The sequence below is a fragment of the Chelonia mydas genome, chromosome 6 (genome assembly GCF_015237465.2).
Source record: "Chelonia mydas isolate rCheMyd1 chromosome 6, rCheMyd1.pri.v2, whole genome shotgun sequence".
NCBI lineage: Eukaryota > Metazoa > Chordata > Testudines > Cheloniidae > Chelonia > Chelonia mydas.
In genome coordinates, this window is record NC_051246.2 from 117,395,014 (window position 1) to 117,407,965 (window position 12,952).

At 39.4% G+C, this 12,952-nt stretch overlaps 1 protein-coding gene across 6 annotated transcripts in view; it reads right to left on the reverse strand.

Annotated features, from left to right (window-relative positions):
• The window catches only part of BRF1 (BRF1 RNA polymerase III transcription initiation factor subunit), a 229,372-nt gene that overhangs the window by 54,912 nt on the left and 161,508 nt on the right, over positions 1-12,952 (reverse strand). For 4 of the 6 annotated variants that reach the window (XM_043547875.1, XM_043547877.1, XM_043547874.1 and 1 more), the window contains 3 exons: positions 3,751-3,771; positions 3,041-3,102; positions 14-95 (listed from right to left, as the gene is read on the reverse strand). In XM_043547875.1, the coding sequence (XP_043403810.1) occupies positions 14-95; positions 3,041-3,102; positions 3,751-3,771 (165 nt within the window). The remainder of the gene's footprint in view (positions 1-13; positions 96-3,040; positions 3,103-3,750; positions 3,772-12,952) is intronic. The other 2 variants (XM_037901089.2, XM_037901088.2) reach the window with 1 other exon arrangement.

Sequence of the window (12,952 nt, forward strand, 5' to 3'; positions counted from 1 at the left end):
CTATGCTTCTTACCCTTTTGTTCCTTTAAATAATCCGCATTTTCTTTCATCCACAGTTCTGCTTTTATTTGAGCTTCCGTTTCATCAAGTATATACTAAAAACAAAATAAAGTTCATTTCTTTTCAGTTACTAACCTGAAAATTGTAGGCAAAATATAGTAAAAAAATACAGTAAGAGCAATTCACATTCACCTTATTTTTAGAACTAGATTGATGAAGGAAAGTTTGTTCAAGGGGCAATAATGGGATAGTAAAGAAAGAAGCGACAAACACTAGCTAGCACAATTAGTTAGTATTTTAGTCCTTCCACTTCGGAGATCTGAGTTCATCCAAATTATATTTTCAGTTCTACTCATTCAGTTTAGCTCAAGTCACTGGAGTTGTGTAGGGCAGGGGAACAGACCAGAATGTGGTCCAGAAACTGCAATATTAAAGTGGCATGATGAATCTCATCCTAGCTTTCGGTTATGCAGATTACAATGCCAATCCAATATTAGGTTCAGCACAACTAGTCTTTGTGTAACACTGATTCCTGATTGCAGGTTGGGAATGAGGAACATTAACAGAGCTCTGAGGAGAAACTGCAAACCGTTACCAATCATCTGTTTAAGAACATTTTTTAAAAAAGTATTTTGTGGATTCATTAAAACAGTAGAGCCAAGCATTGTAAGTTATTAGCACTTAAAACTAATATCAAACAGCTTGATTCTCTAGCATTTTATGTCTTTTACCATTTCAGATTTTCTTCAAAATAAAATATACACTCAAGTAGTTTATGAGAAAAATAATTCAACTCTAATGAAACTGATGCAAGGAGTCGTCTTTCACATTGGGATAAACTTGGAAAAAAAACATTTGTTCTAATACCAGTTTACCTAGCCAATATTTTCTCTGTTTCATTTGTGTGTATTAAATTTGGGTCATAATAATGAACACACACTCACTCATAGCTGAACTATTCACCCTGCTTGCATCAGAGTTATGGCTTCACTGCATAGTCTAGCAGGAAGAGAAGATGGGTTTGTTCCTTCCCAGCTTCTGTTTAAATTATGGATCTATTCTGATGAGTAACTGAAATGGGCATGGAGGGGTTTTGTATTTATGGTTTCTGTTACTTCCATAGCACATTCACTCCTCTCCATATTCATCCTAACTGCCTGCTTGGGAGACTCAGCCTGGGTGCTGAAAGTCAAGCGGGGCTCTTTCCTGCTCATCCATCACCAAAAATAAAGATTCTGCAGATCAGATTATATTCTCAGCTACATGTATGCAACCCCATTATTTTCAGTTATTTCGGGACACGAAGAGGAATTTATAGCACTGGGTTTTTGGTTTTTTTTTAACTGCATCTTTTATTTGTAAGCTTAGTATGGTCTAGTGGAGAGGGCACCAGCCTGGAAGTCAGGAGACCTGGATTCAGGCACCGACCTGCTGTGTGACCTTGAGCACGTCACTTCACTTCAGTGCTTTTGTTTCCCTTTCAGCCACCATTTGTCTATCTTGTATGTTTAAGCTGTGAGGCTGGAACTCTTTCACTGTTTGTACAGCACCTAACACAAGGGCATCCCTACCCTGGGCCTAAAGCTGGGAGAAAATTTTTGGCCCAAACTTTTGCCGTCTCTCCCCTGTCCCAAAAAAGGCAGATTTGGGTCACCTGAAACATTTCATGAATTCATGTCAATACTGGCAAAGTGTTTTGGTGAAAATGAAAAAAGAAAAAATTCAGAAATGTCAAAACAGCTCCTTTTTCACATTATCAAAATGAACCATTTTGGTTTTTCAGGCAAGATTCACAAGGCGAGTTAGGCACCATTCACAAAACTGAGGAGGTGGTCATGCCCAATAGCCCAGAGGTTAGAGCACTCATCTGGGATGGGGGAGATCCATTTTGAATTCCTGCTCTGGAGTAGGGATTTGAACCCAGGCCTCCCTACTCCCAGGTGAGTGCCCTCACTACCATGTTACTAACAATTGTGGGATGGGGCTCACAATCTTTCCTGCTGAAGCTGTTTCACTTTGTATGAAATATTTGACTTGTCTGGGCCAGAGAGCGTGCGAGAGATTCTATAGCTCAGTAACCAGGGCACTCACCTGGGAGAGGAGAGATCTAGGTACAAGGCCCTGCCCCAATTAATATTTAATTGTTTATACAAAGTGGAACAGCTCCAACAGGAGAGACTGAAAGACCCCCAACCCAGAATACACTATATCTTTGCAGCAGACCTAGGTTTGAATACCCACTCGGGAGCAGAGACTGGAACCCACGTCTCTTGACCCTCATGTAGACACCCTACTCACTGGGCTACTGGCTTTAAAAAGGGGTGGCGGTACCACGACCCCTCCTCTACTTCATTTCCTTTGCTTTTATTTTTAAAATGTTTACAATGCCAAAAATCAAAACAAAATGTTTTGTTTGATCCAAAACAAAATATTTCTGAATGTTTTGACTAGTCACAAATTTTTTAAAAATTGGCTTTGCTTTAACCCAAAACAAAGTTTTTCCCCCCAGTTTTCTGGAACTAACAGCTAACCAAAAAATCAGTTATTCACCCAGCTCTGCTACACTTTACTGTCATACAGGCAAATAAAATAAACCGAGTAAGAGTTATGGAAATCATTGAGAGCCCAGAACATCATTTTACAGTCTCTTTCCAGGATAGCACCACACCTTGAACATATCTTCAGCGAGTAACTACGTGATGCATTTAATACTAAATGAAACTTAAGGTCCTTCCTCTCTAAAATAAAATACATTTCCAATAACAATTACTCCAACATGATGAGAAATGGCAGCAGTAACAACATACTACGATTTTGTAATATCTTACAGGGAATGAGCTAGAGTGTAACAGATTGGCCACATGCATTAGTTTTGGTACCAGATTCCCATAATCATGGGCATTAACTCCTGACCATCTATATGTATTATAACCAAGTTCCATCAAAGTGGGAGGTTGGGGCACGGGAAGATAAACCACATAAGAAAATATTTTTCTTCTAAGATCAGACTGTAGATAGATAGAATAAAAATATCTCTTACCCTATCTATTTCAGTGTCGTCAATTCCACTAAGATCTAGTTCACCATCTCCTGTATTTTCACCTAAATAAAAGCAATATAAATTTTAGTCAAGATGCATATTCATTGAACGTCCACTCCAATTCAAGTTCTGCTTTTAATTGTATCAGAAGTATAGTATTGGTTATAATTGGTTTGTTAACAAATAATCACCTTTCAGAGGATTACACCCCGCCACCTTTACAGAAGAGATGTACCACACTTTCCTATTGTTTTCATTGTGTGTGAGCACAAATTGTCACCACAGTTAATGAATTCTGACTATGCGCTCCAATCCAGCCCTTTCTCTACTAATTGCTTCACAGAGAAGAGCTAAAAATATTACAGTAATTTTCAGTAGACTTTTTTTAAAAAATTTGCAGCAGCAACAGATGTTTGCTATTAAGTTGATGAAATCACTGGAGTCAGATGATTTGATTTTTCTCTTGTCATCACAGGAATTTCTCCATCACAGTCAAATGGGCCATGAATCCTCTGCAAGTTATGATTAAGAAAATATTTTCTGTTACCAAAGAGGCAACGTGGTCTAGTGAATAGGGCACCAGGCTGGGAGCCACACTAGGGTTTTATTCCTGGCACTAACTCACCCACCATATAACCTTGTGTGTGACATGTAAACTTAGGTGCATTAGTTTTCCCATCTGTTAAATGGGGATTATAGAGTTTACCCACCTTTGGAAAGCACTTTGAGATCTATGAATAGAAAGAACTAATTAAGTGCCAATATTATCAGGTCTCCACTACAGAGTATGCACTACAAATTCATTTGTACTTTTGCTTAGGCTCTTATTTTTATTGACATCTTTTGAAAACATAACCACACTTTTATTATATCCATTAACCAGAACAACTAGACAAAATAGATTCCTAAACTAGGAATGACAGAATTTGCAGGGGCAGATCATTATAAAACACTCTGCAGAGAAAAAGTGGAATGTTATGTGCTCAAGGATTATGCTGGAGAAGGAAGATCATCCCCCCAAGTTTAATCAACTATGGGCAACTGCTGATTTGACTAGTTTCCAATGTACTGTGTGGAAAATCAGACAGACAGTTTTATCATTCTGAGAGACAGCTTGCAGCAGCAAAATATAAAACAAAATGTTGAGGGCCAGCGTGGTGTCTTTGTGGTTACTTCTCTCTAATAATTTTCAAGACACTTGAGTTTGACTCCCTAGACTGATCTCGAACTCCCAGACCTCCGGATATTGAGAAGTGTAGAGAATGAACATCAGTACTAGAAGGAAAGGAATTCTCGGATGGCTGATGGGTTTTGATGAAAGTTCCAGGCAGTTCTCTTTGATGAGATGGTAGGTTATCACAATACAGGGCCTTGAGAGTTGTGGGGAACGAAACAGTTAAAACAAACAAGGGTAGGAATCATCAGTGTTCCAGAAAAAGACAAAGAATCCCCTGAATAGAAAAAAAAAAAAAAAAAAAAAACTAAACTGGCCACTTGTACTACATGAAATCAGTGACAGGAGACCAAAGCAAATGGACAATTGTAAATTGATGAAGGGTGTGGTTTTCAAATTGGTATATGGGAGCCGCATGCCCAACTCCCATAGACTTTCAAAATGAGTTGGGCCCTTAACACTTTTATGCTTATTTGAAAATACTATCCTAGATAACCAAAATCAGGTGTTTCCTCCTTCATTTAAACCCTATATGAAGAGAGTTTTTCCCTCAATTAATAATAGTGATTTGGAAATTGTTGCCATCCCAAGCAATCTCATAACTTTGTGCTCCAACCTTCTTCTGAGACAGCCTCATAAATGAAAACTTTATGCTGCAGATGTTATGTAAATACAACAGCTGAAAATGCCTCAAAAAAGGTTTCTTGCCACTATAATGTTGTGGCTTTGAACTTTATGATAAATTCAGCAAATGCTGCAAAGGTCTTAGGTCTCAACATGTGAAAGTTTGACACCACAGCTTTAAAAACATTTAAAAACAATATTTTAAATTATTCCATACTAACATGTATAAACCTGCTTTTCGCCAGTTCACTGCATCATAGTACAAGAGTGAAATTTCAGCTGCAGAATCACAGAAAGGTAGGGTTGGAAGGGACGTTAAAAGATTATCTAGTCCAGCCCCCTGCACTGAGGCAGGATCACCTCAACCTAGACAATCCTTGACAGGTGTTTGTCTAAGCTGTTCTCAAAAATCTCCAATGATGGGGATTCCAGTCTCCTTGGGAAGCCTATTCCAGAGCTTAACTACCCACAGAGTTAGGAAGTTTTTCTTAACCTCTATCCTAAATCTCCCTTGCTACAGATTAAGCCCATCACTTGTTGTCCTACCTTCAGTGGAAAACAATTGATCAAAGTCATCTTTATAATGGTCATTAACATATCTGAAGACTTCGCAAGTTCCCCCCTCAGTCTTCTTTTCTCAACACTAAACATGCCCAGTTTTTTTAACCTTTCCTCATAGGTCAGGTTTTCTAAACTTTGTATCATTGTTGTTCTCTCCTCTGGACTCTCTCCCCAGTGTGTTCACATCTTTCTTAAAGATGTCCTAGAACTAAACAGAGTGCTCCAGCTGAGGCCTCACCAGTGCCAAGCAGAGGGGAACAATTACCTCCCATGTCTTACATACCACACTCCTGGTAATACACCCCAGAATGATATTTGCCTTTTTTGCAAATGCATCAAATTGTTGATTTATATTCAAATTGTGATCCACTATAACCCCCAGATTCTCTTCAGCAGTACTATCACCTAGCCAGTTATTCCTCATTTTGTAGTTGTGCATTTGATTTTTCCTTCCTAAGTGAAGTACTTTGCATTTGTCTTTATTGAATTTCATCTTGCTGAATTCAGACCAATTCTCTTATTTGTCAAGGTCATTTTGAATTCTAATCGTGTCCTCCAAAGTGTTTGCAACTCCTCCCAGCTTGGTACTATCTGCAGATTTTACAAGCACACTGTCCACTCCATTATCTAAATCATGAAGGAAAACATTGAACAGTGCCGCATCCAAGACTGACCCACTATGTACTGATGCCAATAGATATGCTCCCCAGTTTGACAGCAAATCACTGATAACTACTCTAAGTATAGTCTTTCAACTAGTTGTGCACCCACTTTCCAGTAATTTCATCTAGACCACATTTCCCTAATCTGCTTATGAGAATGTCATGTGGGACTGTGTCAAAAGCCTTCCTCAAGATGTATCATGTCTATAGCTTCCCCCTCAACCACTAAGCCAGCTACCCTGTAAAAGAAGAAAATTAGGTTGCTTTGGTATAATTTGCTCTTGACAAATCCATGCAAGCTATTCCTTATAACCCTATTCTCCATCAGGTACTTATAAAATATGTAAGTTTGTTCCAATATCTTTCCAGGCAGCAAAATTAGGCTGACTGGTCTATAATTCCCTGGGCCCTCGTTGTTCCCATTTTTAAAGATAGGTACTATGGTTGTTCTTCTCCAGTCCTCTAGGACCTCACCATCCTCCATGAATTCTTGAAGATAATTACTAACAGTTCTGACATTCCTTCAGCTTGTTTCTTAAGTACTACAGGATTAATTTCCTAACCGAATACATCTAACTTATCTAAATATTTTAACCTATTATTTCTCTATTTTGGCTTGCATTCCTTCCCCCTTGTTGTTAATATTAATTGTGCTAAGAATGTGGTCATAATTCATCTTTTTAGAGAATACTGAAGCAAAATAAGCATTAAATGCCTTAGCTGTCTTGACATCATCTATTATTAGCTCTTCTTCCCCCCTAAGTAAAGGGCCTAGACTTTTCTTTGACTTTCTCTTGCTCCTTATGTATTTATAGCTATCCTGCCTACAAATGTCACTAAAATCCTTACTCACAATAATGTAGGCCCAATTCTGCTCTCAGAGCAATTCCTTTGCAAGTCAGTAGGAGTCTGATCCATCAAGAGCAAAATCTACTATAATGTCTGAGCCACATCACTTCTTTAACCATACCGGGCACTCCCTCAAAATTTATCAACTTTTTATCCCTACTCCCCAATATGATATCAAAGGGTAGGGAGGACAGCAATACAGAACCATCCAACAATAACCAGAAAACAAAATTGTTCTGTTGCAACCTCTTCACAATATTCATGATGCTGGTATAAACTAATGTAACAACATTAACTGGGATGACGATAAGTGAGTAGTTACTGTACTCCATCTTCCCAAGAGGCAGCAGCTATGTCAATGAGAGAAGCCCTCCCATTGACATAGTTCTGCCTGAGACTTGGTCTACACTCCAGACTTATGTCAGTATAACTACGTCGCTCAGGGGTGTGGAAAATCCACATTCCTGAGCAACGCAGTTATGCAGACCAAATCCCTGGTTTAGACCACTCTATGTCAACAGGGGGGCTTCTCCCGTCGATATAGCCTCTTGGGGAAGTGGAGTACCTATGCCGGTGGGGGACGCTCTCCTGTCAGCATAGATAGCATCTTCACTAAGCGTTACAGCGGCGCAGCTGCACTGGTGCCGCTGCAGCACTGTATGTGTAGACGAGCCCTTAGAAAGGTGGTAAGTCACCACACAGTTGGTGTCCATTTCCTTACAGAGTCCTAATTTGCCAGACTGAAAATGATACAATTTCAGGCACCAGGTACAAATTCATGTTGTCATTTTCAATATAAACTTGTTACAGAAGTAGATGCCAGTTGTTTTCATTAGTTCAATTAGTGACAGCGACAGAAAACTCATTTGACAACTGGTAAATTGCAGAGAAGACTCTGGAAGCAAGTTATCTACAAGAAGCATTACTTTATGCTGTGTAACAGCAGTACAGGGAATAAATGGAGGATACCCTCTCTGCCTACCAATAGTCCCTCTCCTGCCAATTTGGTAGGCATTCATTAAATGCAAAGAATTATTCAGAATAGGAGGCACATTCAAATTCCTAACTTTACATTCTCCTTAAATAAAGTCTTTTGTTACAAAATACCATCATTAACCTTAACTTCAAAACAGAGAATAGCTATTCTGATACAAAAATTCCATCGCAATCCCCTAAAAACCAGTAGATCCTAACAGCTGTAAACAGGGGGAGGGATAGCTCAGTGGTTTGTGCATTGCCCTGCTAAACGCAGAGTTGTGAGTTCAATCCTTGAGGGGAGCCATTTAGGGATCTGGGGCAAAAATTGGGGATTGGTCCTGCTTTGAGCAGGGCGTTGGACTAGATGACCTCCTGAGGTCCCTTCCAACCCTGATATTCTATGATTCATCTGCTGTGTGTTACGCTGCTTGTTCTAGGGCACAGAAACTTGTTTGCCCCTTCCCTCTTTTTTTAAAATGTCAGGAAAGATTTTTCTCCAATGCTGAACTACTCAAAACGAACCTCTACATGATAAATTTCTCCTTTAATAAAAATGGTTGAAATTTTTTTTTTTTTTTTTTTTGGTAACGACAGATGTGAGCAACATCTGGTCCCAGATCTTCAGAAGTGAGTTAAAAGCAATGATGTGATTTGATCTGGTTCTTACAAGTTTGAGATTTCTTCTTTTAAGGGAAAACACTGCAGGGTACAGATAAAAACAGAGTTCTAAGTTTAAAAAAATCAGTTTATTATTTTTTAAGCTACAGAAAGTCTGTATTTACAGCAAACAGGAAAACAGCACAAGCAGAACTCTTCCTCTCCCTGCCTAATGTCTAGTGCAACCAGAAGGGAGATCACTACTTCCACAGCTTTCAATCACGGCTCTGAATCAATTACTGTTCTGAAACTTGAAACTGCCAGTTACCCAACTAGTTCCCAGAACATAAAGTTTTGTCAACAGCCTTTATGGTCCCTCCAACCTACTTTGACAGACATGAGGGTTATAAATATAGACATACTGGATTATGTTTGTAAATCTTTAGGATTATTTACTGTTACCCACAAATAATAAATGCACAACAAACCACTTACTAAAAAAGTCATACAGCACCTTAGGTGATTTTTTATTAGCCAAGAATACAGTTATTGGATATACAAAAAACTACAGTAAAAAGACAAAGGTTAAGAGCATTTTTTCTCTTTCTAGTATAGGAGGAAAACAATTTATTGCACGGTCCAGATAAGAGGATTTCTTTACTGACAACAATGAAGACTGAGTGGTTCTCAGGAAATCCTCTGAGGCTTCTAGAGTGGAAGGCAACTTGATTCTCTTGTACTATGCTGTAAAATACATCCTCAGTCACGTGGCTTCATTGTAGTCATAGAATTAAAGCACTTTAGCACAAAAAACTTAATTCATGCAACATTGCATTAGTGATCAGGCTCTCAATGCATTAGAAATACTTTGTGTATAATAGGACAAAAACAACATGCTTACTCACAACAGGCATTTTCATGAAAACTAGATAAATACCAAACAAAGTAATTGGAGAACAAACACCAACATAAACTAAAATATCGGACAGAAGGATCAAACATCACAGTAGCAAGTGAAGCACCCTGCAAGAGAACTGAAGAACCCATCAGCATCGGAAGGCTTGTGGCCAAACGGGGTAGAGATGCTAAGGCAACTTCTAGAGCTTTAAAGAGCCACTGGCGAGAGAATAGCTTAGAGCAGGGATGACAACTGATGAATCTGGAAGGAAAGGGGGAAAGAAAAAGGGCACCGATGAATTGCTGTGAAAAAGACTGGATTAATTGATGTGGGATGAGAAGCAATTTGGAGGGAAAGGGAATTTATGATGGGGGCTAGGGGAAGAGACGGATGATGGAGGGTGGGTGAATAGAACAGTGATTAAGATTGTGGGTTGAACAGTGCATGGATGACAGAGTGGGTGTAGCTACCTGGTTTGGAACAGAAAGCTATGAAGTACAAGAGTCAGTATGGTGTAAAGAGTGCATATGAGAAAATCCTAGGGTAGGGACATGTGAGAATAAGCCCAAATCAAAACAAGGTATGTGCACGCAGTCTGACTGGACGAGAAGGAGCATGTTGCTGTTTATGGTAAAGTTGGGCTAGCTGATTTTTGAATGGGCTGGCAACTTTTCTTGATAATTTTGCAAGGCAGATTTGCACTGTCAGTGATTTCACTGCTGATCATTTTAAACGAATGTGCTTCTCCCACAGTCCCAATCCACTTTCCACATATCTCTGGTAGCCAGAAAGGCCCAACTGTCCCCTAGCCAGTTGCCAAAACCTCCGTCTTCTCCCAGTCAATTTAAACAAAGCTATTTATTGTCAACACAAAAGTCTGTCACAAATTGGAATGCAGAAATGCAGGAATAGAGCAAAACAAACGTCACAAGAAATAAATTACTGATTTTGTTTACAGATTTTAAATGAAACTGTTTATTTTTGACTATGCCTCAAACTACATAAAAAATTTCAGTCTACTGCAGCTGAGTGCCAAATTTAGGCCCAACTGGCCACAAACTACATGAGGCCATGCAAACAATTTAAACATAAATTACACGTGTAACTTACTGATGCCTAATCAGAGCTAAGGAGTCCTGTTCACTGAGACTTCAGCCTCATAGCTGTCCAAAGGAAAGAAAACATACACACCACCACACCACAAACCGCATGCCACCTCCTCACAGGACCATTCCTGCTAACTATAGATGGCAGAATATAGCACAAATACAGGGACACCATCTTGCAGAATGTTCTCACTATGCAAGGAGAGCAAACTTTAACAACTCTTACTATGAAATATCTCAGACCAAACACCTTACATTTGGACTGAAAAGAGAAGTCTCTGGAAAATGCCTTAAATGGGGCATTTTAAATTTAAAAAAAGGTCTAGTCTAACAAACTGGAGCACCCTCCACCTTCTAGAAGAGGCGAACAACTGAGCAGGGTAAGCCTGCCAGACCTCTCTCTACAAAGGAGCGAGATCACACGAGTTTTGCTTTCTTTCCATCTCAATATCCTGGTAGGTGTCACACACTGAGGGTGTAGCTGGTGTGACCTTGTGGTTGGAACAGGAGGCTGGCCTACTAGTCAGAGCAGAATCAGAGAGCAAAACCAGACGCATGGTTAAGAGACACGCCAATGGTCGGAGCCAAGAGTCAGGAACCAGAACAGAACCAACGGGCAGAACCAGAGTCCTTGGGCAGGAGACAAGCCAGTGGTCAGAGCATGAGTTCTGAAGAATGGCATACAAGAACGTTGGAAAATGAGCCTTATCGGTTGGTTTGCATCCACTTTTTTAGACTCACCTTACTGTCATGTTACAGTACATTTGGTGTGGTTTAGTTTCTCTTAATAAACTGAGCTGTTCTGAATTCCGAATTAACCGCGTGCTTGCAGAATTACAAATACATTTTTAAAATCAAGTATCTGAAAATCAATTCCTCACACAAAACATTCAAGTTCCGGGTAGCGTGCTGCTTCTGCAACAGTTGATTAACATCTCTGACTACTGCATTAGCCACTTGCACACGGTGGTCACATAAAAATTCTCCCATTGAGAGATTATGATTTTAAAAGTACATATTTAACAGTATTTCTGTGAAGTAATGGGTAAGTGGAAATGCTTTACCTGCATTTAGTCTTCTCTATTGAAGTTTTTAGTAAAGTAAACATTTACCCTGTCCTAAGGGCGCCTGCATCTGTAGATCATAACAATTGTGTTTTGTGAATAAGTTACAAGCGGTTGAAAAAAGCATTATTTGGACTGCCTCTGCCCATGCAAAAAAAAAAAAAAAAAAACCTATTTATGTTGTTTTGATTCATAGTTCTGAGGGAATCTAGTCAAAATGCAATTTTATGTATCAGATTAAAAGCTTGGGGCCCAATTCTAAGATGTTCATTGTGAGCAGATTCCTGAGCCTGCAAGATTGGGGGCCTTAGAAAAAAGTTGACTCTTGAGTGAGAATCCCTCACCTTCCATTTTTCCCCTCAAGAAAAATAGTCCTTTTAGATTCTTACTGTCTTATTGCTTTGAAATCAGCCTCTAATAAAAAGTGCCATTCTGACTCTGCAGTTCTCTAGAAAGGGGAAGCCATGCATACTGAAATACATTGTTTACACACACACACAATCCCAACAGAACGAATCCTTCTTTATGTCCCCAAAATAAATAGTTTCAAGTTAAAATCTCTCAACTAAAGAACAGCTTAACCTTGTCATGAAAAACAGCAGATTTTTTTCTGCTCTAGTTGTATTCCTGCCCTCACCCCACCCCCTTAATTTTTTGGAAAAAAGGCCTGCTTAAGTAAACTACTTGAAATTACCCTTCTTTCTTTTCCAAGACCAAAGCTCCGCTGTCACGGCCTTGTCTACAGTGTTAAGATGGCTGCTCTCAACAACATGACAAAAGCTATTTTTTGCTGCTGAAGCCCATGCTCATCAATGGCTAGCCTGACAAATGATCATCCACAAAGATACTAATTAGCTATCACAAATGACATTCTTCAGCGCCAACGCACAGAGACAGCACTAGCTCTGTAAGGAAGACAGGAGTCTTCTCCAGCTTGTGATTTTTAGATCTATGATAACAAATACAACAGCGGTGCACAACTTCAGTTGTTCAAGGTACGAAAGAATCCGGAGAGCCACAAGCATCCAGGCAGTTAGTCATTCTCGACACATTAAGCCCCTGTTCCTTTCTCTCCCTCCCGCAACCATAAGGATGAAAATCTTAAAAGTAAGGGAATTTTAAAAATTGGGGTAATAATGAGAATCTTTTCCCGCACTTTTGGTCTTTTTCCTTTTAATTTGGAACTTCATCACTGATTCCCTTCGATCTTTGCCCTCCCACCCCTTTTTAGGCCTTTTTTGTCATCTTTCCTCCCTTCTCCCCCTCCATCTTTTGGTGCCTTCTGGCTCCTATTTTCTGCATATTTTATGAATCTCTGCAGGAGTAGCCAACAGTAGCCCTTTAGAAAGAGAAGATCTGAGGAGAGTAGCTTAATCAGTTCCCCTCTTCAGACCTTCTA